This window comes from Megalops cyprinoides, chromosome 12, assembly GCF_013368585.1.
Source record: "Megalops cyprinoides isolate fMegCyp1 chromosome 12, fMegCyp1.pri, whole genome shotgun sequence".
Classification (NCBI taxonomy): Eukaryota; Metazoa; Chordata; class Actinopteri; order Elopiformes; family Megalopidae; genus Megalops; species Megalops cyprinoides.
Genome location: NC_050594.1, coordinates 17,228,416 through 17,254,375, shown reverse-complemented (window position 1 = coordinate 17,254,375; position 25,960 = coordinate 17,228,416). Strand labels below are relative to the sequence as shown.

At 42.6% G+C, this 25,960-nt stretch overlaps 1 protein-coding gene across 1 annotated transcript; it reads right to left on the bottom strand.

The window, feature by feature from the left end:
- Nucleotides 1-16,920: 16,920 nt before the first annotated feature.
- On the bottom strand, nucleotides 16,921-25,173 carry utp25 (UTP25 small subunit processor component). The gene is made up of 12 exons (XM_036542708.1): nucleotides 25,054-25,173; nucleotides 24,792-24,831; nucleotides 24,304-24,472; nucleotides 23,861-24,118; nucleotides 23,615-23,703; nucleotides 21,871-22,269; nucleotides 21,351-21,567; nucleotides 20,756-20,958; nucleotides 20,384-20,566; nucleotides 19,972-20,081; nucleotides 19,363-19,608; nucleotides 16,921-17,588 (listed from the first exon to the last, which is right to left on the bottom strand). The coding sequence occupies exons 1-12, from the start codon at nucleotides 25,152-25,154 to the stop codon at nucleotides 17,336-17,338; spliced, it is 2,268 nt and encodes a 755-aa protein (XP_036398601.1). The 5' UTR covers nucleotides 25,155-25,173; the 3' UTR covers nucleotides 16,921-17,335.
- Between the last annotated feature and the right edge of the window lie 787 nt (nucleotides 25,174-25,960).

The following is a 25,960-nucleotide window of genomic DNA, read 5'->3' as shown; positions in this document are numbered from 1 at the left end:
GGATGAAAACATCTGCCACACAAAAGTAATGTAGTAATGCACCTTACAACCCATTGCTAAGCTGGCACATTGTACATTGTGTTTAGCTGGATGTCTGAGGTTGCCAGTTTTAGAGGATTGTGAGATGTCGAGCAACAACACCGCAAGCCAACAGAAGAGGAGATCTGCTAGGGGTGAAACGACATGTCCGTTCCGCTTGGATCCCCTGTTGATGCCTCCACACGACAGATGGAAACCATGATTGATTACCGCAATCGATGACTCAAGCATTTACGCCGTTTGGGATGAAACAGGATGAGGGCACATGGAGCCACTTTCTCCTTTACTACTGCCTGGGAGCTACCAGACAGATAGGCTGTAATGAGCGATGCCAAATTAGAAAGACTGGAATTAGGTGCAAAGAGAGAGGACACTATGGGTGTATTACTCCCTTGAATACCATCATAGGGCATTTTTCCTCTGCCTCCATATCTTATAATATGCATGAACTATGGCTTACAGAATTTGTGAATTCTGCATTATGAAATGCCTGCATCTCTTTTTCAGAAGTTTTTCATTCCTTTCTGCTTTTAAATCATGAAGGCCGTTCGCTGGCCTTCCACGACAAAGAACCCAGCAAAACAATACAATAGTTCACATTTTTTATGCAGTGTTCTCATAAATGCGTTCATTTATTTTTACAAGACCCGATATTTACAATATGAGGCCCTCACCATTAAATAGCATACAACAGTGTAATGCTTGGGAGTGAAAGGGCTTTTTTATTTTTTTAATATGTGCAATAAAAAAGTATGTGTAATGGATTACCTTTGCTTGTCTTTACACCAGTGGCATATAAAATATTTATAACCTCTTGCAGACCTCCACAGCAGTTGCCAGATGACTTGCCCTGCAGCTCTCCATCATTCAAGCATTCTTGCCAGGTATGGGGAAAACATACAACAGCACCGCAATATCACGCCAACATTAATATAGCGTAACAACACTGTGCTGAGGACAGGGCCCAAGATGGGGCCGCTACCGTAAGCGTAATGAATCTCTGCCTCATAAGCACCTAATTAGAGGAGAGAATAGGAAATTCCTCGATTGAAAAAAAAAAAACAATCTAATTTCAACTTCAAGTTCAAATAAATGTATCAGCCAGACACTTCGCCTAAGGACTCAATTAGCGTAGAGGGTATTGTCATAGTTAAAACAATTCTCTGCAGCTATATAAATGATAAGCCCATTCCTTCTGCCACTGGAGAAAATGAAGAGCCTAAAAACTCAGTTTCATTTCCTGTGTGACTGAGCAGCTCCTGCAGGGTCATGAAAAAGCCAGTCCTGCTCTGAACCGACATCAATTAAAACTCAATCAAAAGAAGAAACTACCAAAAAAAAAACAATGCACTCGACAATACATTTGTTGTTTTACAATATTACAGGTTTGACGTCAATACATTCCCATGTGCCTCTGTGGAAATCTATATCCCCCCACCCCCACTTCCACTCAGGTGTGGCCACAGCATTAGAAGCCCCGGCTCCAATGCAGCCGAAAAATAACATTAACCCCTTCCCCCCTGCACCTCCTGCAGGTCACTGAAAGAAACATGCGGCAAAATCTTGAAAGCCTCTGTCACTGTGCAGTAAACTATGTTGTGCTAAGTCCTTAAATCTTATCTGGGAAACGCAAGTCGTGAGTCATGAGTGAAATACGGCTACCCGGCCTTTCAGGAAATACCACCAGAATGGTGCATCTTGTAGGAGGAGGTCCATTAATAAGTCAGGCCTTTTCAGGCTGTTGATGTGTCCATTAGACATTGGTTGGAGGTTGGGGGGCAGGCACAAAAGGTAGACATGGGAAGGGTAATGCCACTCATATATACCTAAATTGGGAGTACACTCCCTAACTGCACTGTTCAGTTGTTTTGTCCACTGCTTGACCCTTACTGTAGATCACAGTCAAAATTACAGAAGTAATTACACTTCATGAAAAATTTTCTTTCAAGGAACCAATGATTCAGCCACCAGCTCTACATGAAAAAAAGCATTACTTGTATATTTGTAAAAAATAAACAACTCAGATTCACTGTGACAGTAAGTAATTGGATACTCATTAAAATAATGCTAAACAACATTATAGGAAGATACTGATAAGATACAAAAAAATGTTTATGAGTTGTCCACACATTACCATTGTAACCCCTTTGCTCATTGATATATCTAAATCTCAACAGCAGTTACTAAATGTGTATAAGAGGATGATCCACATGACACTTTGCTCAAAATTGCATTTTTCTTTGGTAAAATAGTCATGTAAATTATACAACTACTTCTAATCTTCCATACATTCCACATCTCCTAATTCCCTTTCTTATTTATTCTCATGTTTCTGGTGTATTTTCCTAGCACCAAATGCAGTTCTGGTTTTAAGCTCAAAAAAGAATAAAAAATAAATCTGTAGGTATTAATACTACATACAGCTTAGCACACAACAGAGAATTTTGCTCTTTTCATGTGAACCCATCCATGTCTTATTCAGATATCACTTGCCATTTGAAAGCCTTCGGGCGACATCCATGTTTCAGCAGTAATGCACAAGTTTTCCAATGACCCAATAAGTCAAAAGCGTCCTCCCTACTGAACAAAATGACTTGTGTTACCCATCTGATCAGATTAGAATAAAATGCAGTGTGAAATAATGAGTTGCATAAAAAGAAAACAACCAAACAAACAGAAACAAACATCTCTGCCACAAATACAGCTTAAAACAAACAGCATATGCCAAACACCATGCTATCTCATGTCGCAGCAGCCCAATGCAGCGTAGCACTGTGTCCATCACCACTTTCACGCAGCAGTTTGTTTTACCATTCCACAATGGTAATTCGCTTCCCTTTAAAAGCTGAGTAACACACATCACAAAAGAAAGCTATAGACACACATATTGCATTTGCTTTGATATGGTTGCTGTTCAGGTAACAACGCAGCTTTAAAACGTTCATTGATATGAAAACACAAACTGCAAACTAACAGTGATCTATTAAACTGCTATCTGGTTTGTGTGAATTGGGGGAATATGTCACACTATAGGCTAATACCTCAAAGTGATTTGTGTCAACGCTGAATTCCACAGTTGTTGTGGCATGCACATTACTTGGTCTTATAAAGAGTGCATCACTCCTGTATGTCAATCAGTACATTTTAAGTCAAGCTGAAAACACCAGTGTAAATGCTACACATGCAAACAGCTTTTCAGCGTTTGAGAAAATGTAACTGTGCCACGTAAGCCATTTGCTCGGATCTGAAATATGGCTTGGTAACAACGTTCTCGATTACAAAACGGTAAACTAATTGCACTTTGGATAACAGGCGAACGCTTCCCAGAGTTGTTCCTGGAAGGCCACATTTCCCATCGTTATTTTGCAGAATCTCTCGTGAGTGGGCTCCCTCGTGTAAAACATTGTCTAAACCAGGAGATCCAAATCCGACCAGCCGAAATCGCGTTGACCCCCTGTACCACAGCTAAGTATACAAAGTAGTCGGGTTTGGCTCGAAAAACTCAAATCATAGGCACATTGAGGAGCGGTTTCCCAATGTCTAATTTACAGATATGAGAGGATATTGGAAAGCCAGTCAAGCTGGGACTATAAGACAACAGCCTGCAACGTGGCGCTAAAACAACAGCAGCTGTATTATTTATAGTGAAACAGACACACTGAAACCCCGATAATGCCCGAAAGGGTTTCTGTGAGGAAACAGCTGTTACGGGGCAAGTTAATTAAACGCGACGGAAGCACAGTCTAAACCTGGCATACGCTGAAACACATGCCATTATCTCGCAAGTAGGTGTTTTACTCATTTTTACCCACACAAAATCACACGAAAAAAAAAACATGATAATTTAAACTTTTAAAATATGTATTACCTTTGAAATGATGTTCTATTGCATTTTGTGTGGCTGGATTGATTATGAATGTGTTTTGCCATTCAGAGTTTTTTCCTGACTTTTTCGCGCGTTCTAAGACCCTTTTTCCGCTATAAAAGTTCTGAAGTATTACACTCCTCCTTTCGCTCCCGGCAATAAGCACGCTGATATTTCACATGCAAGTACTCATAAAAACGAGTCTGTGTGCAGACAGAAGTTGCATCAACGAACACAAGCTTAGATTCACACATCTCGCGTGTTTCTCCCAGAAACACCACGACGTATCAGCAGCTTTCTGATGCATTCCTGGAGCTGTTCGTTCAGCACCACACGAATTGCTCGCAGAGCACAAGAATCGGATAGCCTTGCAAGTCAGGCTCAGGGATTACGGTACACCCGCCGTCTCATCCCCAGCACAGCGGTACTACACTCGAATAAAACTTTTAGGTTCAAAACTAAATTATAAAGCATAAATTATTCCCAGCCCTTGGACTAAATCTGTTTTTACCCCGTTGCTGCCCCTTAAATCTGCACCTTTCTTGAATTTCCAGTAGAAGTTATTAATGAGAAGAGGAGACCGTTATTGGCCTACTTACCATCAATCGCCATGATGTTCTGTTTTGGGCTCAACCAAGCCGAGTGGTAAAGACGGGGAGAGGAAGGGTGTTTCAATGTGTTCAGAGGGGTGTCACATGATGGTACATCCTGTTATGAAACGTTCCACATTCAATCAGTTTTTGCTGTATTTTAAATGCACAACATATATTTTAAAATATATAAAATAAAGATGTAATTAATATAATCCGTTTTGGTAGCCATAATGGACACAGCATTGAATATAACAGAAAAAAAAAAACAGAATAGTCTAAAGAAATCCAGTAAAGTAAAGCAGGGTTAAGAAACGTCTAAAATTTCTTTATGTCTTGTTCTCTGTCAATTATTTACATCTTCAATAATACGCCATGTATAAATGAATGTAAATGCATTCACTACTAATGAGGATGTCACAGAGATAAGATGTGCACATCAGTCAAGAAACCATTAGGATCTTAATGAATGTAATATAGATGACTAAAATGCTGCACTGTTTTAAAGGCAATTTAGTCATCAATAAAAAAATAATAATAAATAAAAAAAAAAAACTTTGCATCCAAAATGCACCCATTTATCAACAACTAACCAGTCATATTATTAGAATGTGCCTCAATATTCAATAAATAGGTTTAACAACTTATGCTCTTTTGTAACACAGAGGTGTAGGCCATTACATTACAGTGTTTTGAAGGGTTAAGTACTTCAACAGCAAATTGTAAGAATGCAACTGATGACAAGATGATACAGCAGAAAATGAAAAATATATTGTATCATGTATTATGAATGTTTGTTACCATACTAGGATTTAATATGTATTTTAAATCTTCATTACCATACTAGGATTCTCTGCTATAGCCTAAACCACATTGTGGTAAAAAGGAATACATAATAATAAAGCTATGTCCATTTTACCATTTCAAAGCTGCCTTTGTGTGATTGTACCTGTATTTGTGTATGTAAGTACAACATTCTTATTGTTTTATGTTCCATATACATATTTGCATGTACACATCACTTTACTTTAACAATTAAAGTATAGTGTACAAACTCAAAGGCTTCATTTATGCACAAATTTGTGAAACACATAGAATTAGTTCTATAAAGAGCACTGACCACTGGTCTTGCATCAGTGCTCCTGTTATTTACATCAATGGTAGGTTCAGTGCCAGTTGTCCATAGCATATACTTCTAAAATTATTCCATGTAATTCTGAAGTAAAATGCTTGTTTTTTTTGATACTGGAAAAATCAAAATTATTTTTGTGCAGACTCTAAATGCGTGTACACAGGTGCCTAATCTATCTCTGCACAGATTTGCTCTACCTCCCTTATCGTTCACACTCCTTCGGTGTCACCATGGATACCGCAGCTGCTGCACTTCCCGTCGATCCTTGTTAAAACACAGGCGCACGCCAAAGGCCTTGCAGGGGGAGGAGGAGGGTTCGGGGACGTGCGGGTGCTCTCTCTCATCTGGTGAAATTGATTATGATACACTACGACTCGTCACAAGTCACACAATTATTCTCGGCGTGCTTCTTGTTTTTCCCCACATGCTTGCCTAAATGATCGAAAGAGAAAAGTGACTGAGCAGATGCAAATGGGCTGATTATTTGTGATGGTTCAGAAACAATGGCAGAGAAAGGGAGAGAGAGAGAGAGAGAGAGAGGGCAGAGAGAGAGAGACAGAGAGAGAGAGAGAGAGAGACAGAGAGAGAGGGGGGGGGACAGAGAGAGGGAAACACAAAGAGAAACTGGCAGCCAAATATATGTGAAATCATTCAGTCAGAGAGAGAATGGTCACTACTTAACATTTCTAAGCAATCTGAATGAAGTCACAGCAGCTCCTACTGGTGTTGTGCTATTAAACTAAATCACTGTATATAAAAAAGAAAATAATATCACATTTTTTTCAAATGAAAATAGATACCCAACACGTATATATTTTATTCTAGAGGCTGCTATTATGTTGTTGCTGGTTTGCTGTCACTGTTTTTCTTTAATATACCAGGTTCACTGTGAACAACAAGGAATGGGCCACTCCAATTCTTCGAAAGCATCACAACAGGTGGTTGTGACTTTATTTGGAAAACTAGCGCAACACCATGCGGTGGCATCTGTGTGAGGTGAAATCAACAGCTGGAGGTAGTGGAGTATTTTTGCACTCTTTCTGGACTTCATTTCCCATCAGAACATCTGCAAAATGATGCATGAGTGAGTGAGATGCATGAGTCATTCTAACATTCTAAATCTACTGAGGACCCAGTTGTGTTTTCTTAATTTGAGTGCAAAGAAATGGGAAATGTTCTTAAGACAATTTATAGGACCTAACACTTACCCACCAATTCATTGGTCTTGTGATGTGCAAGTGCGATCTTATTCCATACCGAAGGCTTAAAAACTTTTCTACTTTAATTCTGCATTATGTAGTGTGGTTGAGGCTACATACCTGTGATGAACTGGGGCACTGTCAAAGGAAACATATTGTACATAACTGATTCACAATACATGAACTGGGATATACTCTAAATATTAATGCATTTAATGCATTTTCCCACTCAGCCCCATAACATCTAAAGAGCTTCATTCAGAAGAATGAAGCCTAAAGTAGCATTGCTTAATTACTTGCCAGTTTCTAATTAAGTGAATCATTAACATTTATGTCTGAATTATACATATATGCATTACATTACACATATATCAATTACACATATTTTTTACAGATAATTTATCTGCCTAAACATTATATATAAGACATATGTAAGGATTACGTAACAAATATTGTGAATGTGTCACCATACTTGTCTGAAATTATTTTTACTAATATTTTCATTTTCCAGACAGTTGAGGAAGTTTTGCAAGAGAGTGAGTGAAAAATGCTGACCCAGTGATTCATAATAGTAGACAGTTGGTGTTAATTTCCTGTTGACATAAAACTCTGGATGGGTACAAAGTTAGAGCTGTTTTGTGCAATCAACCAGAAATCAGACACTGGCAACTTCAACTTTTTGCACTTAATTCCACAGTTTCACTGCTGCTGCAGACAAATAGTTTTGCACCACAGATTAAAAATAAAAACATGAACACAAATAAAAATGTTCCTTGAAACATTCATTTGGTTCTCTTCTCATGTGAGGCTCGTATCAAGCGGTTGTTGTTCACCTTATCTTCTCTGGTTTGATGTGACCTCTGGACATTCCTAACTCCTCTTTTTCAAATTTAGAAGATTTCACGTGAGATGGGCCTTCCCACTCTTAACAGTCCAGCCTGTAATGGTACACCAGCTCTGACTCTAGTCTTCTTATGTTAAGATCCCAGTGGTAGATGCTCTGATTGTCTTCTCCTCTTCCCCATCAGGAGGGAAATGAGTTGCCCATGGCACGCAAACTCAATTTGTCTCTTCTTTTGTGTTTTTTGTTTGGAGTTATTTTTGGCCCGCATAACCAGAGCCTTTCCGTGCGTCTCATCAAAGTGATCTCCGTTGTCATAGAAATGCATCGAGTTTCCATTAGTTGTCCACCGGTCATCAGAGGGAAGTCATTTTTAATCATCAGTGCTGGAGCAGGGAGCAGGAAAGAGCACCAAGGCTCAGACACCTGTTAATGAATAAAAAGAATGGGAATCACTGGCGAGCTAGGTTAAAAAAAAAATGTAACACAGTCTGTAAAAAATACCCACAGGTAAGGCATGTTAAACCCAACAGACATGCAATCCCACCAAAATGGTCAAAGAAGAAATGAGTTTTTAATTCGAGAGCAATCTCTTTGAAGTGATGCTTCTGTAGTCAGCCATCTGGTGTCCAATTCTGTCTATTTATAATTCAAGTTTTGTTTTCATGCTCGGCTTCTTGAAATAGGCATCCAGCAAAGTCTTATGTCTGTAATTATTTCATGCAGAGAAATCAAAGTTCAGGATTATGCTAATTCAGTTCACAGATGCAAGCATAGTAATTTATGTCCGTTCACTCTGGGCCATATCTGCTTGGTATTAGTGTTTCATTGAAGGTGACAGTCCGCATTGAGTGTTGGAAAACAACAGCTTAGCTCATAAGCATTCAAATTATGTTTTGATAATCACAGATAATTAGAGGTTTCATGGTTATCATTACAGTTGGGTGCATGTTTACATTCTTAGGGGTGACAAGCTCTTGAGCCCTGGCACACAGGAAAAGATGTGAAATGTAAACCTCATTGTCTTACAGAGGATGGTATATATTAGTCCAAAGAAACACCAGAATCCTGGCAAGAAACAAAGGGGCTGTCTCTATGATAATGCAGGACAGCTGTGTGCCCTTGTGGAGACACAGTTGACGAGTAGAAATTTCCTTCAGTATTCAAACATGATTTGGGAACATGACCCACATGCCCACATATATACACACACTGGCACATACACGCTAACAAAAAACAAATAACACTCTTGAATGTGTTGGTCTCCCCTGCAGGTGACCCGAGTAAATGCATCAATATTATCTTGTTCCCTACAGACCTGACCAAAGGGGGCTACAGCTCCTTCCAGCTTCTGTGCTCCTGTCTTAAAAAACAGCACCGATAAGCAGCACAGTTACATTGCGCATCTGCTCGGTCTAAACAGAAACCCATGGGGATGTATCCTTCCAGTTCCATAGCAAAATCACACTCCATTAGTTGATGGTGAAGTCCTCACAGTCCACACTCAAAGCCACCACGGTGCACATCCCATGGGGGACAATGTTCAGTCCACTCCCAGTCCATAATTATGACCCAGGGCTATGAAGAAGACTGTGACCACACTTAATAATCACATCATGAGATGATGTCACAGTAACAGCCTAATCATAGGGGAGCATGGCCTGTTTACACCTCTTTGTCCAACCTCTTCCTCCTCTACTCCCCTCTGACATCTGACCCTCCCACCCCGTTGGGGGGCTTATGATAGGCAGTGATTAAATGGAGCTGAGTTTCTCGATGTGCTCACTGCATTAACATTTCATGCCCTTTACAGTGCTGTCTCCTGCCCTTCAAAGCCCCTGAGTAGCCCAGACAATTAGTGAGTGGCTCACAACAGACGCATCCACTTAATTGCTCCACAAGAATTGATGGTTCCCTTTGCAAAATCCCAAAGAGAGATCGCGTTGCAGACCTGCAAATGGACCGATTTTGGATCTCCAGTCGTCTTTCCATGCCAACTGTAATGCGACTCTGTCTAGCCAGCTGTCATTTTCCACCACTTTCCCGACAGCGTTTGGCTGTCTGGACGCACAGGATCCTGACCCTCTCCTCATTAGTCACCTGGCCAATAAATTTAACTTACAGTGCCGGGAAGTGATAAATGCACTAAATGATCACCACTGACAACATAAATTATGATTACCTGATTACTGTGCACAACTTGCTCTGTAGACTAAATGGACAGTCTGGGTAAATTGAAAATTTTTCTTTTAGTGCCAATGTGATTTTATTGACAAGTGAACTGTTTTGTGAAAGCGGTCATTACTACGACTTAACGTGATTTCAGTGTCAGTGTGGCACTGTGGATGAATTTGGAGATTTATGTTGCCTACTGCACAACTGAGGAGGGTTCGCCATTGGAAGTCAGAAATTGCATTATACCAATGACAGACAGAACATAAATCCCTACTAGCTTCATCAGTTCAGTTGTTATGTGAGACAAAACTGATTTACAGACAACTGATGACAGGCTTGGATTGAACGTACAATTGTTCAAATGGCACACTTCATTTTTGCAAATAATCTTGCTGCATTAAACATCGTGAACTGTTACCTAATTTCGAGCAATCAGTGGAACATGTCACGGGTCAAACAGAACAATGGTTTTGAATACTGGGAAGGACCAATCCGCGGGCTGTGTGGAGCTGCTGCAGGCAGAATTAGAATCACTCCACACCTCTCCAGCCACCATTCGGTGCCAGTGTGTGGGCATTAGAGAGGGTTGTCAAGGCAACGGATTCCTACACAGTGGTAAACCATGAGGGCCACTCTTGAGAACACAGACACAAGGTAGCGATTTCAGTTACTTAGCTCTTGGCATTTGGAAAACACTTCGCTTTTAATCGTGTTATATTTGTGGATGACAGGTTGCTGTTGAAATTGCAGAGCTTTTGCAAGGACTTTTTTTCCACCTTTTCAGTCTTGAATGGTGAAAACTGACTTGTGCTAAGCTTTTGTTTGAATTTTGACTTTTCACTTTTCTTGCACGTAATCCAATGTCTGTCCTTTGACATAACTATCCGTGTCATGTCACTGATATCAATCAGACCTCAAGTGCTCATTTTATTTTCTAAACAACATACAGTCCATCTCATACAGTCCAGAGACCTCTATAGCTTGACCCAGTGATGAAGGCTTTATACCAGAGCATGAGTGAGCTTGTCATTACATAAGGACAGAGCTGGGGTCACTAAGGTTGGCTCCAGGCATAGCAGCTATCATTCTCTGAGACACTAACTCCCTTGGTAAGACGGTAAGCTCTGAGAAGAATTCCTGGGAGCTGTAGATTTGTTGTGATCTAGATTTGCTGTGTGTTCTGTTTAAATCAGCTATGTTGGTTGTGATCTAAACAGTTATCAGCCAGTAACTGGAAAGACTATTTCTACAAGCAAAGAGATGCGATGTGCCGAGTCCGTAATTTTAAGTCCGCACTACCTCCCCTGAAGAGCCTGGCAAGACATTAATTAGTGTGCGTTAATTATTACATGGACAGTCATGGAGATAAGTACCATCATTAACTCTGATTAGTGGGGAACTGTTTTTTCTTCCTGTCACAATTTAAGCGACAAGTTTGCTCTCTTGAGTTCGCAACAGGGGATGGCTCAATGAGTCACTGCTCCTTCTGCTCTTGTGTAATTTATCCTCTCTTGGGAACATATTTTAGCAACTGATGCACTATTAACAGAGTGGCTACAGGATTTCTCAGAATGCCGCACGTGCCCTGGGCCATTCTCTCGGACTGCTCCATGGGGAGGATGTTTGTGGAGGAACCCAGGTGCCTTCTGATGAAGCAATCAAACGCACTGTACCTCACGGTTCAAGTCCTCCCTCATCAGTGCTCTTGTAGCATCTAGATTTCTGTGAGCAGCAGAGAAGCTATCCTGTTGTTTTCAACAAATGAAGCTGTACATGGAAGTGGCACTGGATAACAATAGTAAATTTTACACAGCAGGGACAAGGTTTATGATGGGGTACACATGTCTGAGACATTTGTTAAGTGTCACTGCACAGAGACAATTATACACTATTGGGTCAAAGTGTGCCTCTGACCAAATAACAGAGGTACACTCAAGTGTTTGGATTGAGAAGTCTTGAAACAAATAACAAAAAATTATCAATAAAATGTACTAACAGCTTTCACAACTCTTTTACCATTCCGTAAGATTTGGAAATATCCATTTCATATGGGTCGAATTACATAAATTTAAAGAAAGAAAAGAAAAAGAATAAAAGAAAAGCCTAGAGAGAGACAAAGAGGGAGAATTCCACTCCATTTATGAAATTTAATCATTTATATAAATGAATTGGCCACAATGTTAGAACAATCCGGAGTCCCCGGTCTCACTCTGCCTTTTAGGCCATTAATGGACTCTAAGAAACACTAAACCTTGGCAGATCAACAACAACCCTAGCTCCCTACCCAGACAGACCATGAGTTAAACAGAAACAATGTATAATAATAATAATAATAATAAAATCAGAATCATTGTTTTTTATTTTGCTTCCTTTGGTTGTTGTTCATGGGACAAAGAGAGAGACAGAGACAGAGACAGAGAGAGAGAGAGAGAGAGAGAGAGAGAGAGAGAGAGAGAGAGAGAGAGAGAGAGAGAGAGAGAGAGAGAGAGAGAGAGAGAGAGAGAGAGGGGCACGGATGAGGCAGCAGGAAAGCTGCCCTCTCTCTGAAACATCACTCCTGTAACTCACCAGGGAGTGGGCTGAGCAAAGCTCTTCCCAGCATGCGCAGGGAGCAACAGGAAGCCATGCTTCCATTTTAATTGGCAAATTGTTTCCTGTCCTTGCCGCAATTGTCTGCTGGGTCCTGCATGTGTGAGAGCTTGACGAGATTGTGTAACACAGGGAAAAGCGTAGGATTATAGGTAAGGAAAAAAATGTATCCCAGTGCCATGCATTGTTTGAATTAATTCTAATTCTAATCCAATCTCATTCCACAACGCAGAGAGGATTTTTTTTTTTCACGACAAAAACTATTCATGAAGAGTTATTATGGCACGCTAACTGCCATAACGCATACTCCATACTCAAGGTAAAAAAACCATCTACATGATAGTTTTCAGTTAGACTATTTCTTCTGGCTGAATTTGTTCATCAAGTGGTGTACTTTTTTCCAAAAATTGCAATGTGTATACTGAGAGCAGAGGCTCCCAGAAGACTCACACAATATCCCCACATATTTAGTGTGACATCCATGGTATAAATGAGGCAACTGCATATGTGTGCACCACAAGACCTCTTACCATGACTAAAAGGTCCCCTGCTGGTCTGGTGTGAGCACTGACAGAACTCCTACCTCCACATGTCAGATTCAGTTGTGCGACATTATTGCGGATCACTCTGCCACATCGGAAAGGGTGTTTTGGGTGGTTCACTTTAAGAACTACTGCTGCATTTGCCCCTGTCTCCTGCTGTAGGCTCCAAATCCCCATGACAGCTTTGGGAGCAGATGGCAAAAGGCTGCGTTTCCTCTCCATCCTGGAGCCCAGCTGCGCCCGCTCTCGTGGGGCCAGCCGGCCCTCGCTGGGACACCTCAGCCCGGAGGAGCTGGGACCCGTGCCCCTGATGGCACTGATCTGAGAGAGGCTCTCTACCTGACCCAGGAGAGCGAGAGGTCCACAATGTACTTGTTTGTGTCCTGGCAGCTGGACTGTGAGTCAACTACTGCCATCACACAGAAGTGTGTATCTGATAAACAGCCTCAGTAGTACCTGATGCCTCAGGGAGCTGCTGGCGATCGCTAAATGGATTCTCGCCAGAGCCCCACATTGTGAGCACCTGGTTTGTGCAACTGTGTCTAAAAGTCAGACAACACAGCGATGATGGACCCTGTGCTATGACATTAACCAGAGGGGGCTTGCTAAAACTGCTGCTTCAGCCATTTATACAAAAGGCTCCTGTGATTCTTTACGAAACCTGATCTAATGCAGACCCACTTCACTGTGTTCTTGCGTTCCTTTTTGGAAGGTTTCAGAAAAACAGAAACCATTTGGAGAGCATTTCATGTTGTTTGCATCAAAACAGTCCTTATGGGGTAAATGGTATTTAATATCCAACTTGTCCTGTCATATTTGGGGGAAAAAAAACTCAAAAATAATATTGTATAACAGACACATATATGACACAAAAGAAGTTATCAGCTTATAGTGAGCATAATAAACAAGCCCTTCTCCAGTAGAGAATGGTGGGCCTTTCGATCCCATTCCAGCTCTAATTGAATCTAGAGTAACAGAAACTCTCCGGATTGATTTCTACTGGCTTTTAGCAGTTTTGGATGAAACTCAGACAGGCAGAGTAGCGTGGGAATCCAAATGGCTTCCACAGATTCATCACGGAGACTGTATTAAATGACTACATTAAAATGAAATCGGGACATTGATTTAGCTACTACAATGGGCTCAGGGGTTTTTTTGGCCACCGAATGGGAGGCAAGCAAAGCCAGCGCATGTTGTCCTGATGATGCACTGACTGCATTCAGATGAACATTACCCATTCATTTCACTCACTGCAGTTTTTTTCTTTTCATCCTAGTGCCTTGACCCCCTCCATTCCCAGTGGTGCAGCGAACAGCATTAAATTAAATCCTATCAGAGTACACAGTTCAGAGAAAGGAAGAGATCAATGAAAAGAGAATTACATAACAAAGGGGGCAACTAAGGTCCTGACATATGGTTTTAGGGTAAACCTTTGTAATAACAGTGAAGTGGGGATGTGGAAATTAAGAGTGAACAGCACATGATTTGATTTGGATCTGTGTACAATGAGTTCGTACATAGGCATGCAACCATTGACATATCCTCAAAACAAATTATCATCAAACATACATGTGCTCCTGTGCATATATACATAATTTTACATTTCACAATTTAGTTGTTGAGTACTTCAGCACTGTCTCTAATCACAGAGGGTGTACTTTCACAAACTCATGTTGCCCTGACATTTTCAGAGAGGCTGAAGATGCTGCTTGAGCTGTTGTAGGAGCCAACTTTGAGGTTGCAAGGGGACCTGGTCCATGTGGAGATGTTGAAGGAATTAGAGGGTGGAGGCACTGAATTTGGATTTTGCATCCTAAAAAAAAAAAAGATAAAGCTAAAGGTAAAAAGATAAAGCTAAAAGGTAAAGCTAGATGTCTCAGGTGGAATTTGTGCCGAGGATGGATGTGCTGAGAGTGGAAGTGCTGATCATGGAGTTGGAGAGGCTACAAATGGATTAGCTGAATATGAAACTACTGAAGGTCTCTCTCAGTCCTTTCCATATAGGGCATAGATATCGCTTCTCCAGCATTATCAATACACTGTGCCACTTGCACCTGGTGGCCCAAACCACCACCATCAAGGATCTCCCAAATTCTGTAACACAATCAGAGACAGCTTCGCTGAAGTGGTCACGTGGTCACATTCCCCTGGGAGCGGCAAGATCCATTTCATTCCACATCTCACACTCAATCAGGACACTTCAGCACCTCGGTGAGAGAGGGCCCCTTGATTGACTCCCTGGGATAATACATCTGAGAGGTGCGGTGCTGATGATGGGGATTTAGCGGCGTACCAATGTTTTTGAGCCTCGGCCAACCTCCTCATCAACACTCCACCGTCCCCCAAATTGCCTCCATGCTGCTGATGAACGGAGCTGCTCTCATGTGGAGATGACGAAGAGGATGAGCCAGCTCCCCTCAGCAACTGCGCACCTCCGCCTCCCACACCTCAACACCAACGATTGAATAAAACAGGAAACTCATGCGTAAAAATGTAAAGGAAAAACGGAACACTGAAGCACAGGGACTCTGGGGTGTGCTGTATCAGATTACAACACGAAACAAACACAACCCACTGTGCTGTGAACAGGCCCTTTTCACCATACCAGAATTTTTACCCTTTTCTATAATCTCATACAGTAGATGCAGTATATGACTAGCATGCTAACCCCTGCCCATAGAAAAATGCAATAAAGGCTAGTAGTTCTAAAATGGGTTGCTATTTAGGCACAAGTGATCAAGCTTGGTGTCACTTCCAAGTTTTTTCAGCGGCAGAAGCCCAATGGTAACATCACGCGGCCATGCAAACTTGTGATCCATACAAACCGCGTTGCTGGAAATGTGAGGTAGGTTTCAGTCTGTGTGCCCTCAGACAGCACTTGCTCCCACTGTGGCAATGCTTCTCCCCTAACGCCACTGCATTTCAAAGATGGCTCAAAGATTCTTTGATTGATAACTGCACGGGAGGGTTAACCTGATGTGGCAGTTCGGCAATAATGTATGACTCTGAAGCCTGCTCCAATGGCAGCAGTCGCTGTAGGAAATTCAATGTTCCCTCGGTTACATGGTTTAGGCCGGACAGAATGGCATTTCAATCTGCAATTGCTTAATGTGCATTGGTGGCTCAGGATATTTTTAAAACATTGCTTCAGCTCTATGACTGGCAAAGCTGACCAGTATTTGCGATGTATCATTATATAGCAGCTATTTACCAGCTCTGTTCACATTGTGCAATCATTGGCTCAGAGCTGGCAATAAACCGTCTGTTAGGCAATATGAAAGCTGGCTCCAAAAAGCCAGCTAAGTGCCGAAGAGAAGGCTCCAACATATTAATGACAAACACCCTGCCATTACTGTCTGCCCTTTAACCCACAATGATCTCAATCACAAACCTTGAACCAACAAACTACTCCCAAGGCAGATTTTATCAGAGAGTTTAAGTGCTTAAATTATGTGCCCTCAGTGAGGTCCTCTGAAATAAAACCCTGAAATATATCAAACAATCTACTACTTTAAATGAATAATAAAGGGGCAGCAGTGTAGCATAGTGGTAAGGAGAACTTGTAACCGAAAAGTTGCCGGTTCAATTTCTCGCTGATGCACTGCTGCTGTGCGCTTGGGCGAGGTACTTACCCCACAACTGCCTCAGTAAATATCTAGCTGTATAAATGGGTAACATGTAAAAACTTATAACCAATGTAGGTCACTCCGGATATGAGTGTCTAAATGCCAGTGCCAATAATGTAATACTGAATTGCCCTTGTCGTAACTAAAAAATAACAATAATTGCATAGTTGTACAAAACATTGCCATGGAAAACATGCCTTGATAAACAACAATGTATAAAGCATCGCTACATTAAACGAAGGTAAAAAGGATCTTTAATGTTACATGGTAGTTATTAATCACTTACTTCAAATAAGTTGTTTCAATGTGTTTTAAACAAAATCTAATGGATGAAAATGGACTGACAAAGCGGTCCCAGACTTTTAGTTTTTGTGGCAGATTTAACTGGGTGAATTCATAAAACCCAAACAGGAACAAAAACAAGGTGATTATCAGTTCTGCGTTCTGTTTCACTGGCCACATCCAGACACAAGCCCGCCACTGTCCTTCCTTCAGTCTCTTAGCAGGAACACAGTTCAGTCCTCCACAGTCATAATGGGCTCAGGTTTGTGGGAATAAACAACAGATATAAACCAAAAACCACAGGCAATCCACCTGTCACTCCTACTGACTTGTTGTGACTTTGTCATGTGATCCGGCTCAGTTCCAGAGCTTCCCACTCATCCATCCCACATCCAGCCAGGTTTGAGAGATGGTCAGTAACAGCCACAGGCCCTTACGCCCTCCTAACCCACCGTTCACTGCGTCTTGTCCTCCCCCGTGATGAACAGGTGGACGGACTTCTTGGACTGCAGCATCTGGGCGGCCCTCTCGGCCCCAGTCACGGCTGCCAGCCTCTGCATGTCGTAGCGGGAGTAGAGCACCGTGCAGGTCCAGCTGGCCTCCTCCCCGCTGCTGCCTGCTTTCAGCATGTTGCACACCTCACTGTAGAAGTGCGCGTAGGTGGGCAGTGTGTAGAAAATCAGGTTCCGGATGCCCTTGATTGTGTACCTGGAAGGACAGAGAAAGAGAGGGTGAGAGAGAGAGAGAGGGGGGGAGAGAGCGAGCGAGCGAGCGAGCGAGCGAGAGAGAGAGAGAGATGCACGTTTCCATGTGAATGAGGTTCCTTGACCCTGGTTTGAAAGAACTGCAACCCAGCAGGTTTTCCAGCTGCTGTGAGACCTCTAAAGCTCTCGAAACAGAAGATCGGGGAGCTAAATTGGCTCAGAGTAGACAAGGATTAGTTGAATGAAGATATTAAGGATTGCGGTGGAAAGGAAGAGTACAGATACTGCAACCCTCTGGAAATGGCTCTAAGTTGCCCTGAGTGAGAGCAAGTGGTCAGGGGTGTGATTGACGTGTCAGAAGACTGCAGGGATGGGCAACAGTTGGGGGGAACTGCAAAACAGCAGGGAGGACCCTGAAATCCCAGACAATGTTGTCCTCTGGGGACAAAACAAACACATCTTGAAGTGTTTTATAAAAGTACAGACATTGAAACATAAAATTAAAATTAAATTAAAATATTAAAATATGAAAATATTGCAACTCTAGGGTCAGAACATCTACTAAGCAAATAATGCATGTGTCTTTCTATGACACAGGCCACCACTTGTGGGGTTGAAGAAGGCTGGCTGCTGGAGTGCTTGGCTTAAAGGATGAGGTGGAGGTAGCTGAATGCTGAGAGGTGAGCGATGACTGGGCTCCACTGTGTCAGATATGTAACAGACGCCTCTGGATGCTTCATCCGCTCCCTGACTGACAGCTCTGTGGATGTGCACTTTCAGTTAGGCTGTCTGCCAGGACTGCAAGGAGTATTCTAACAACTTCTACTCAAACAAAGCATATAGGTGCTATACTGTCATCTAGCCATTCTAGTCTTCACATGCTAAATATCTGGGCTTTGTAAATTCCACTAGTTAGTTGGGAGACCACCTGGGTACAACAACCAGGTGACTTCTGGAAATGATGGTGAGCGGCCAGCAGAGGGCAGCCTTCCATCTAGCCCAAGTGAAAAAGAAATGCTTACTGTTCTACGAATGCCATCTTTCAAATGAGACATTAAAGAGGAAATGCTCGCTGTGTTCCCATGACACTTGCTAAGAGTAGGGAGACTGACATTCCCCTGTGTCCTGGGTTAATTCCCAATTTACAATCTGGCCATCCAATCATGCTCCAGTTTTGAAGTGGCTAAATAAAGCCTCTCTTCTTCACCTTAACTGGGGTGTTATGGTGGAAAATGGCTGCTGGGCGTCACCCTAATGGGTGCTACTTATTGGTGGTGCCTGTTAAGTTTTGAGATATTTTGAGATACTTTAAAGGCACTGTATAAAATACAGTTACATTACAGTCATTGAGCAGATGCTCTTATCCAGAGCGACTTACATCAGTTACAGATTTTTTTTTCCCACGTTATCCATTTATATAGCTGGATATTTACTGAGGCAAGTACCTTGCCAAATAGAAAGAAAATAAACCCTGAATATTAAATCCTAAATTTTCCAACACATTCTACAAAAATGTAAGTGTAAGTGTAAAAAAAATAATATAATACATATAATAATACATATAATTGATTGTAATCTGAATATTCTTAAAATCAAATTAATACTAAACAGAATATTCAAACTCATTTGTGCAATTGCTACTACCCGAAGTGAAACCTGCTGAATTAGTGTGAGTGGCAGAGGAGACGTGTTGGAACGAGAACAAGAAAACGCGACACAGTGCCCTCATACTGCCTGTCCTCTGGCTGCTCCTGGGCAGTGTGGCCCTGGCTGCTCACCTCTTATAGAAGTGGAAACGTTCTGTGAAGAGCAGGAATTGTTTGTCTCCTTTCTGGAAGAAGTGCCGGGCACGCGAAACCTCAGACTTCTTGGAGTACTCGCAGATGCAGGCAAAGTTCATCTCCTCCTTCTTCAGGTAGTTCCTCAGGCGCACGTAATCGAAGTAGGAGGGCACATAGATCAGGGTGTGGGACATGACTGCGTCTCTGTACTGGGGCAGCACTTTGTCCACAAAGAACTGGAACCTGTGGCAAGATGATTCGGTATTTTTACACACATGCACACTGTTGCAGTCCCATTCACTGAAAGCTGACTGGTAAAGCACATCCAAAACCCCTAATGTGTTATGTGTATCATATGTCAATGAAACATCTACATGTTTACATCTACTCGCCACAAACACACACGGTATTCAGGAAAATTCCAGCTATAAATGCTTAAGCTCTTCATGCGTGTTGAAGAAAATACATTAGTCAACAGATGCCGCTGAGACAAACATCCACGCCAACAATCTCTTTTCTTGTAGGCCCCACATTTCATGAAAAACTGTGCCCTCTAGTGTTCTCGACTCAGTACTACAGTATGCAGATTCATGTTGCTGTTGGTACCTGGCATCCTGATCCATGAAGCTGTCCGAACTGAAACTTTGGAAAACATGAGGCAGCTGGACCAGAACCTGGCAGATTGATCCAGTCTTAGGCAAATTCTTCACAGAAACCTGAAACAAAAATATAAAACCATATTAACACTGCAGCACTTCCCTTGATAAATGCATCACAAGTTGATATTTGTAATACAGTCATTTTAAGGAATGTTTTGTTAAAAACAAGGACAAGGTATTAATAGAAACTTATCCTCCTAGCCCTAGATATACTGAAGACTGTATTAATAGAGCACCATAAGCTCCAGTTTTGAAACAGTCGTGCGCGAATCATTCCCATGCAGTAGTCCATCTAAGTAATGCACACTTCCTCTACACAGCACTCCACTGTTGTCTGAACAGGGCAGTGGCACACTGACCTGGCCCCGGTAGTTGAAGCAGTGCTTGGATAGGATGTTGTTGATCTGAGGGTCCTGAATAGCACTGAACACCAGCGTCTGGCGGTAGCACCGTGCCCAGTTATTGAGGTTCCACATGCGTACCCTGGAGAAGTCAACGCCATGGGAGTCCAGGGGCTGCAGGTTCAGATGCTTCAGCACATGCTGAAACACACGGAAGGGCACTGTGGGTAATTCCCTCCAGTAACTGTAAGAGCTGGACTTTGTCCTTTTCATTTCGGGTCCCTCCCACTCTGTTCTCCTTCTTTCCATCATTTGGGTCCTTTCTAATTCAATGAAACCAGCTACCCACCCACAGAAAGAGGGAGACGCAAGACCAGACATAAGGCCTACCAGCACGTGCTCCCAGTTCTGCATCAGGAAGATGTCGGCCTGGTCCACAATGAGGAGCTCGATGGAGGACAAGAAGTCAAAGTCGCGCTTGGCCTCTCCCTCCGTCCCCAGCACGGTGCGCAGGCCGAGCGGGGATGTGATGATGATGTCAGAGGAGTAGAAGGGGGCGTACAGGCGCATGCTCCTCCGCAGAATTGACACACCTGAGGAGATGGGACAGAGGAAGGGAGGGGCGGTCAGGGATCAGGAGTGGCAAGAGACACAGGACAATGTCTAAATGTGATGTGTGACAGAGAGTAGACCCCATAAAGGACAGATGTACCGGGGAGCACAATCCACTCTCACCCTCATTTCTGATGCCTTTAAGAACTCCTTTATTATAACATGTCACAAAACTCATGTAAAAGGAGGTGGAATAAAAATGCTGGGGCACTAATGCTCCCACCATAGAAACAAACATCACAGCACAGAAAGAAGAGACAACCTCAGTTTAGACCACTAGACCCCTAGATCTACAATCTATGGCCACGGTGATGAAAATATTTTCATCTTTATCACATTATATCTTATTTAAGCTTTCAAAAATGTTACCGACCTATCCTGAAGTGGTCGTCGACATTGCCCGAGAAGACAGCATGGTAGTCGTCGGGCCTGGAGAGGTTGGGTGGCCTGTCCCCTGGCTCCTCACCAAACTCGTCCTTGAACCTCTTCTTGTTGCTGACGTCCATCTTCTTGCCTTTGGTCTCCAGCAGGCTGATGAGGATCTGGACCACTCGCAGGGCGCTGTCCCGGAACGGAACCAGGATGAGAACCTGGTCGGGTGTAGCAGGGGGAACATGGATCTCAACACTGCTGCTCAGTGCCGGGTCATCACAGCCAACAAATAAGGGCACAAATAACAGCTGGCACTCAAGGTTTGCCCATTCCTGCTGGAAGGTTTTTCTCAACTATGTAAATTATGAAATAACTTCACAAACATAGAGGGTGCAAGCAAATAAATATTATTTATTTCAATAAATGCTGTTGACAGTAACCTCCACGCATAACAGAGTAGGGACAGGTTGAATGGCCTATCTGGCCTCACTCCCAATAGTCTAGACAGTATATGTAGTCACCTTTGGGCGGGTCAGGCCCTGGTCCCGGGGCTCGTCCTGGAGCTCATCGCCAGGCTTGCGCTCCCTGAGCTGGGCGTTATGCGCCAGGACCCGGGAGTTGGCCTTCAGCACGTGGTTGAGGGCGTGCAGGCAGTAGGCGCTCCGCACTTGGGGCGCCTCACTCAGGGGAGAGCTCTCTGGGAAGTACACGTCCCTGTAGGAGCCCATGAGGCCCAACAGCTCCTCCTGCAGGGGGCTGACGTCCGTGGACACCGCCTGAGGGAGGAAGGCCTTGTTCGCCGAGGGCCAGTTGGCCTCCAGGGCTTTGTGGAGCTGAGGCGGGCTCACAGACGTCTCACGGCTGAAGGAGCTGAACCGCTCCAGGAATGAGCTGCACAGCAGATTGCCCAGTCTTGGCCACTGCAGTGTAAAGCACAGGACAAGAAAGTTCCCAGGTCGGACACTGAAGAGTCTCCATGTCAACAACAAATGCAAAATATTACCTGAATTATAAGAATTGCGACCCATGTAACAAAGGTCATGCAAGTCAACACACAAGTGTACAACAATCAAAGTTATTCTGCCATAGATCATCACATCACATTAACTCCTCTAGTAAACAAGAGCATTTCTGGTATTATTCCTCTCTGGGTCTACCGACCATTTAAATCCTTCTGCACTTCCAGGATGGGTCATTCCATCTCAAAAAACTTTATGTTTTTTCAAGTTTGTTCACTTGCTAGTGCTGCCTGCTCTTGGTCATTTGGAAGACAGAATAAACCTAATAAATGTTGAAATGAAATGGGGAAAAAATATCCAACACAATTTTAGACCTAGACAATCTAGCACACTTTTGGAATTTAAGTTGAGTTTGAGGAGTACATCTCCACACTACTTTTCAGGCATAAAGAAATTTCAAATGCTGTTAAATTAAATGTTTAAACTATGGTGTTTAGAGGCTTAAAATGGCTTTTGAATTGAATTCCTTGGGCCCTTAAATATTACCAGAACCAGAGCAAATCTAAATCTGATTCACAGTTTTGAAATTATTTATTTTTTACAGAAATCATCAGAAACAAAGATGGCTGACTTAATCAACATGTACTTACTTTTAACTATACAACCGTAAAACATTTCCACTAAATAGATAAAAAATACTGAGAGACATCACTTTTGTCGCTCTATACCATGTGATACAATGGCAGCAAGTTCTGAGAATGCTGATGCCCAAACCTCTTCTTCTTAGATCATTTGACATGGAATGAGTCGGATGTTGGATATTCCATCCCTATCGAGGGCCAGCAGCATGCGACTGCCAAATAACAGGAAAGCTCAGCAGGAGGGAAGTCTTCATCGCCTTAGCAATGTTACATCTTTTCTCTGCCATGTCTGTCACAGCTCAGATGTCTATTCTGGCATTCATTCACGAAGCACCATGGCACTCCTCTCTGTCAACTTCTTATAAAAACTCTGCAATTACAACTTGATTTGACTTAAAATCACATGGGTGCAGACTGCAATACTGAAAAGTACAAGATGCAAAACGACACAAATGCTTCTGAAATCTGGAAATTACAGAAAAAATGACTAAATGGCATATGGACACACTCCACATTAATGTACACAAATATCAGAAATTTCCCATGAATATAAATATAGCTCTGAGGGAGTTTTATAAAACAATTCTGAGAAAAATGGGAAGCACTCAAAACAAGGACTGCCATAGATCACCTTTGTGTAAATGATCCCATGGTTCTGAGATTACCTTGGCCTGGGTCCTGCTCCTGGTCCCTGCTTTGATGCTTTTCACTTCCTCTTCACTGAGCTCTGTGTCCAGATGCCGAACAATCATGTCTGCATACACAGTAAAGAGAACAACCACATGTGTTTTTAACTATGTTATTTTACAAGCATTTAAACAAACTTACTGCTACAAGTGAACGGATACTGAAAATGCCCATAGTGTCCCGTTCTTGTAAGGAGATTAGTGTCCCAGAAACCTCCTGCTTACCGTTCATGTTGTCCTGTACTGCTGCACTGTCCGTAGTCTCTGGTTCACCTTCCCCAAGGAAGTTTGTCTCCAGGCTGAATTGGGATTCATGCTCCTTATCTGTGAATTCCTCAGCCACTGCAGTGTCCTCCCCTGCTTCATTCCCTTCCTCCTCTTCCTCTTCTTCCTTTTTCACCTCTTCATCCTCACTTTGCTGTTCTGGCACCCCCTCTTCCTCTTCCTCCTCCCCTTCTTCACCGTCAGCGCTGCTGTCTCCCCCTATAGAGACAGCATAGACATTGGACGGTGCATTCACTTAGTGGCTCAGAGGCTGTGAATGCTGTGGACACAGATAGCTTTACACTCAGTTCTACTTTATGCAGATGTATCAGGCCTACTAAAGAATTGCAGATAAATAGCCAAATGTTAAAAGAAAGGGAAAACTTCAGCCATGTTCCCCTTACCTTCCTCATCACTCTCACTTTCTTCATCTTCGCTCTCCTCCTCCTCCTCCTCCTCCTCCTCCTCCTCAGCAGGCTGGCTCAGAGTCGACAGCAGTTTCTGATATGCTGATGCGTGCTCGGGCTCGCTTTCTGCGTCACTCTCCTCACTGGACTGCTCCGGGCTCTCCGTCTGGAATATGCGACACAGTTCACTTATCAACGAAAACAGCTGGCGACATTGTTTGCAAATTGAACTCGACTAATACATCAGTTATCACTATGCAGTTTTAAAGTTCACTCAATTCAAACAAATAGCACTGCAATACAGACCAAGACTTGAAATGCCATTGTTCTGGCATCGCTAGCTACTTAATTCACTTCTACACCAAATGTACTAGCAAACTGAACGCGCATGTACTGTACTGCAAACATACAACCAATGCATAAGACGTAAGGAAACAGGTTATGAAGTAAATCGGAAATAAGAATAGTGTAGCTGTTAAACTTACCAAATTCACAATTTGTGTCTTCTCGGCCTTTTCATTCACGCTAGAGGACAGTGATATACATAAACATAAAGCACTGCAAACATGAATATTACACGAATGTATTGCATGATAAATAGAAAGCTACTTAAATTGCAGTTTTATAGTTACTCGCTAGCCAGCTAATTTGATAGTAACTATACACATGGACAACCGACTGCAGCCAGACTAGCTACGCTATCATTTATTGTTTGCTACCTAGCTAACTTATTATTCGTAGCCTCACTTGTCATGAAAAGGATGCTGCTCTCCGAATTCTTTCAGATGTTTCTTCTGTTTTTTAGTTAAGTTACTGAAAACTTGACTTCTCTGCCGTCTCTTCCCCATCGTTCCTGTAAATAGCGTATCCCACGTGTGCCGACTTGAGTTTCCGGTAGCGGAATCAGGAGGAAAATGAACCAATAAGACAAGAGAGAATATACTACGCAATAATTAGGCGACGAAACGTCAACAATCGGCTAGTGTCAACAAAGTATTTTCCTAGCAGCTAGCTATTAGCAATTTGCGTTTAATTCAATTATCCATGGATCCCAAACGTGTGTCAGGAAAAGATGGAAAACGATCCTTATTGAAGACTTTTGTAAAAGGACAAGGATAACCACAAACAGGGGAAAGGGCGAGTTCTTGTATTGAAATTGAAGCAATTTTCTGCCATCTTGGTAAAACTTCGCGGATTAAAAAGTTAGTTTCTGTTTTATAACATGCCAACTAGTTGCTCCGCGTATGGCTGTACAAATGTCAGAACAAAAGATTGTGGCGTGACTTTCCACAGGTAGGTTATAGTCATTCTGTCTGTCTTCCCACTTGCCTCCCTCAGTATTGTGGTGAAACAGCCTTATAGTGTTTCAGCCTGTACTCCAGAATTCTGCTGAAGCAGGCATATGTTCTCTCGTTCTATCTTACGCTCGGTCTAAGCTTACCAGTATAAATTAGTTCTGTGTCTGTTCTTGTTCTGAACGGTTCCTCAGGTTCCCTTTGAATAAAGAGAGGAGGGCGGTGTGGATCCAGCATGTCAGGAGGGTGAATTTTGTCCCATCGCTCTACACATTCCTCTGCTCCAACCACTTTGAACCGTCCTGTTTTGACCGCACCGGCCAAACCGTGAGACTCCGAGAGGACGCAGTGCCTACTAT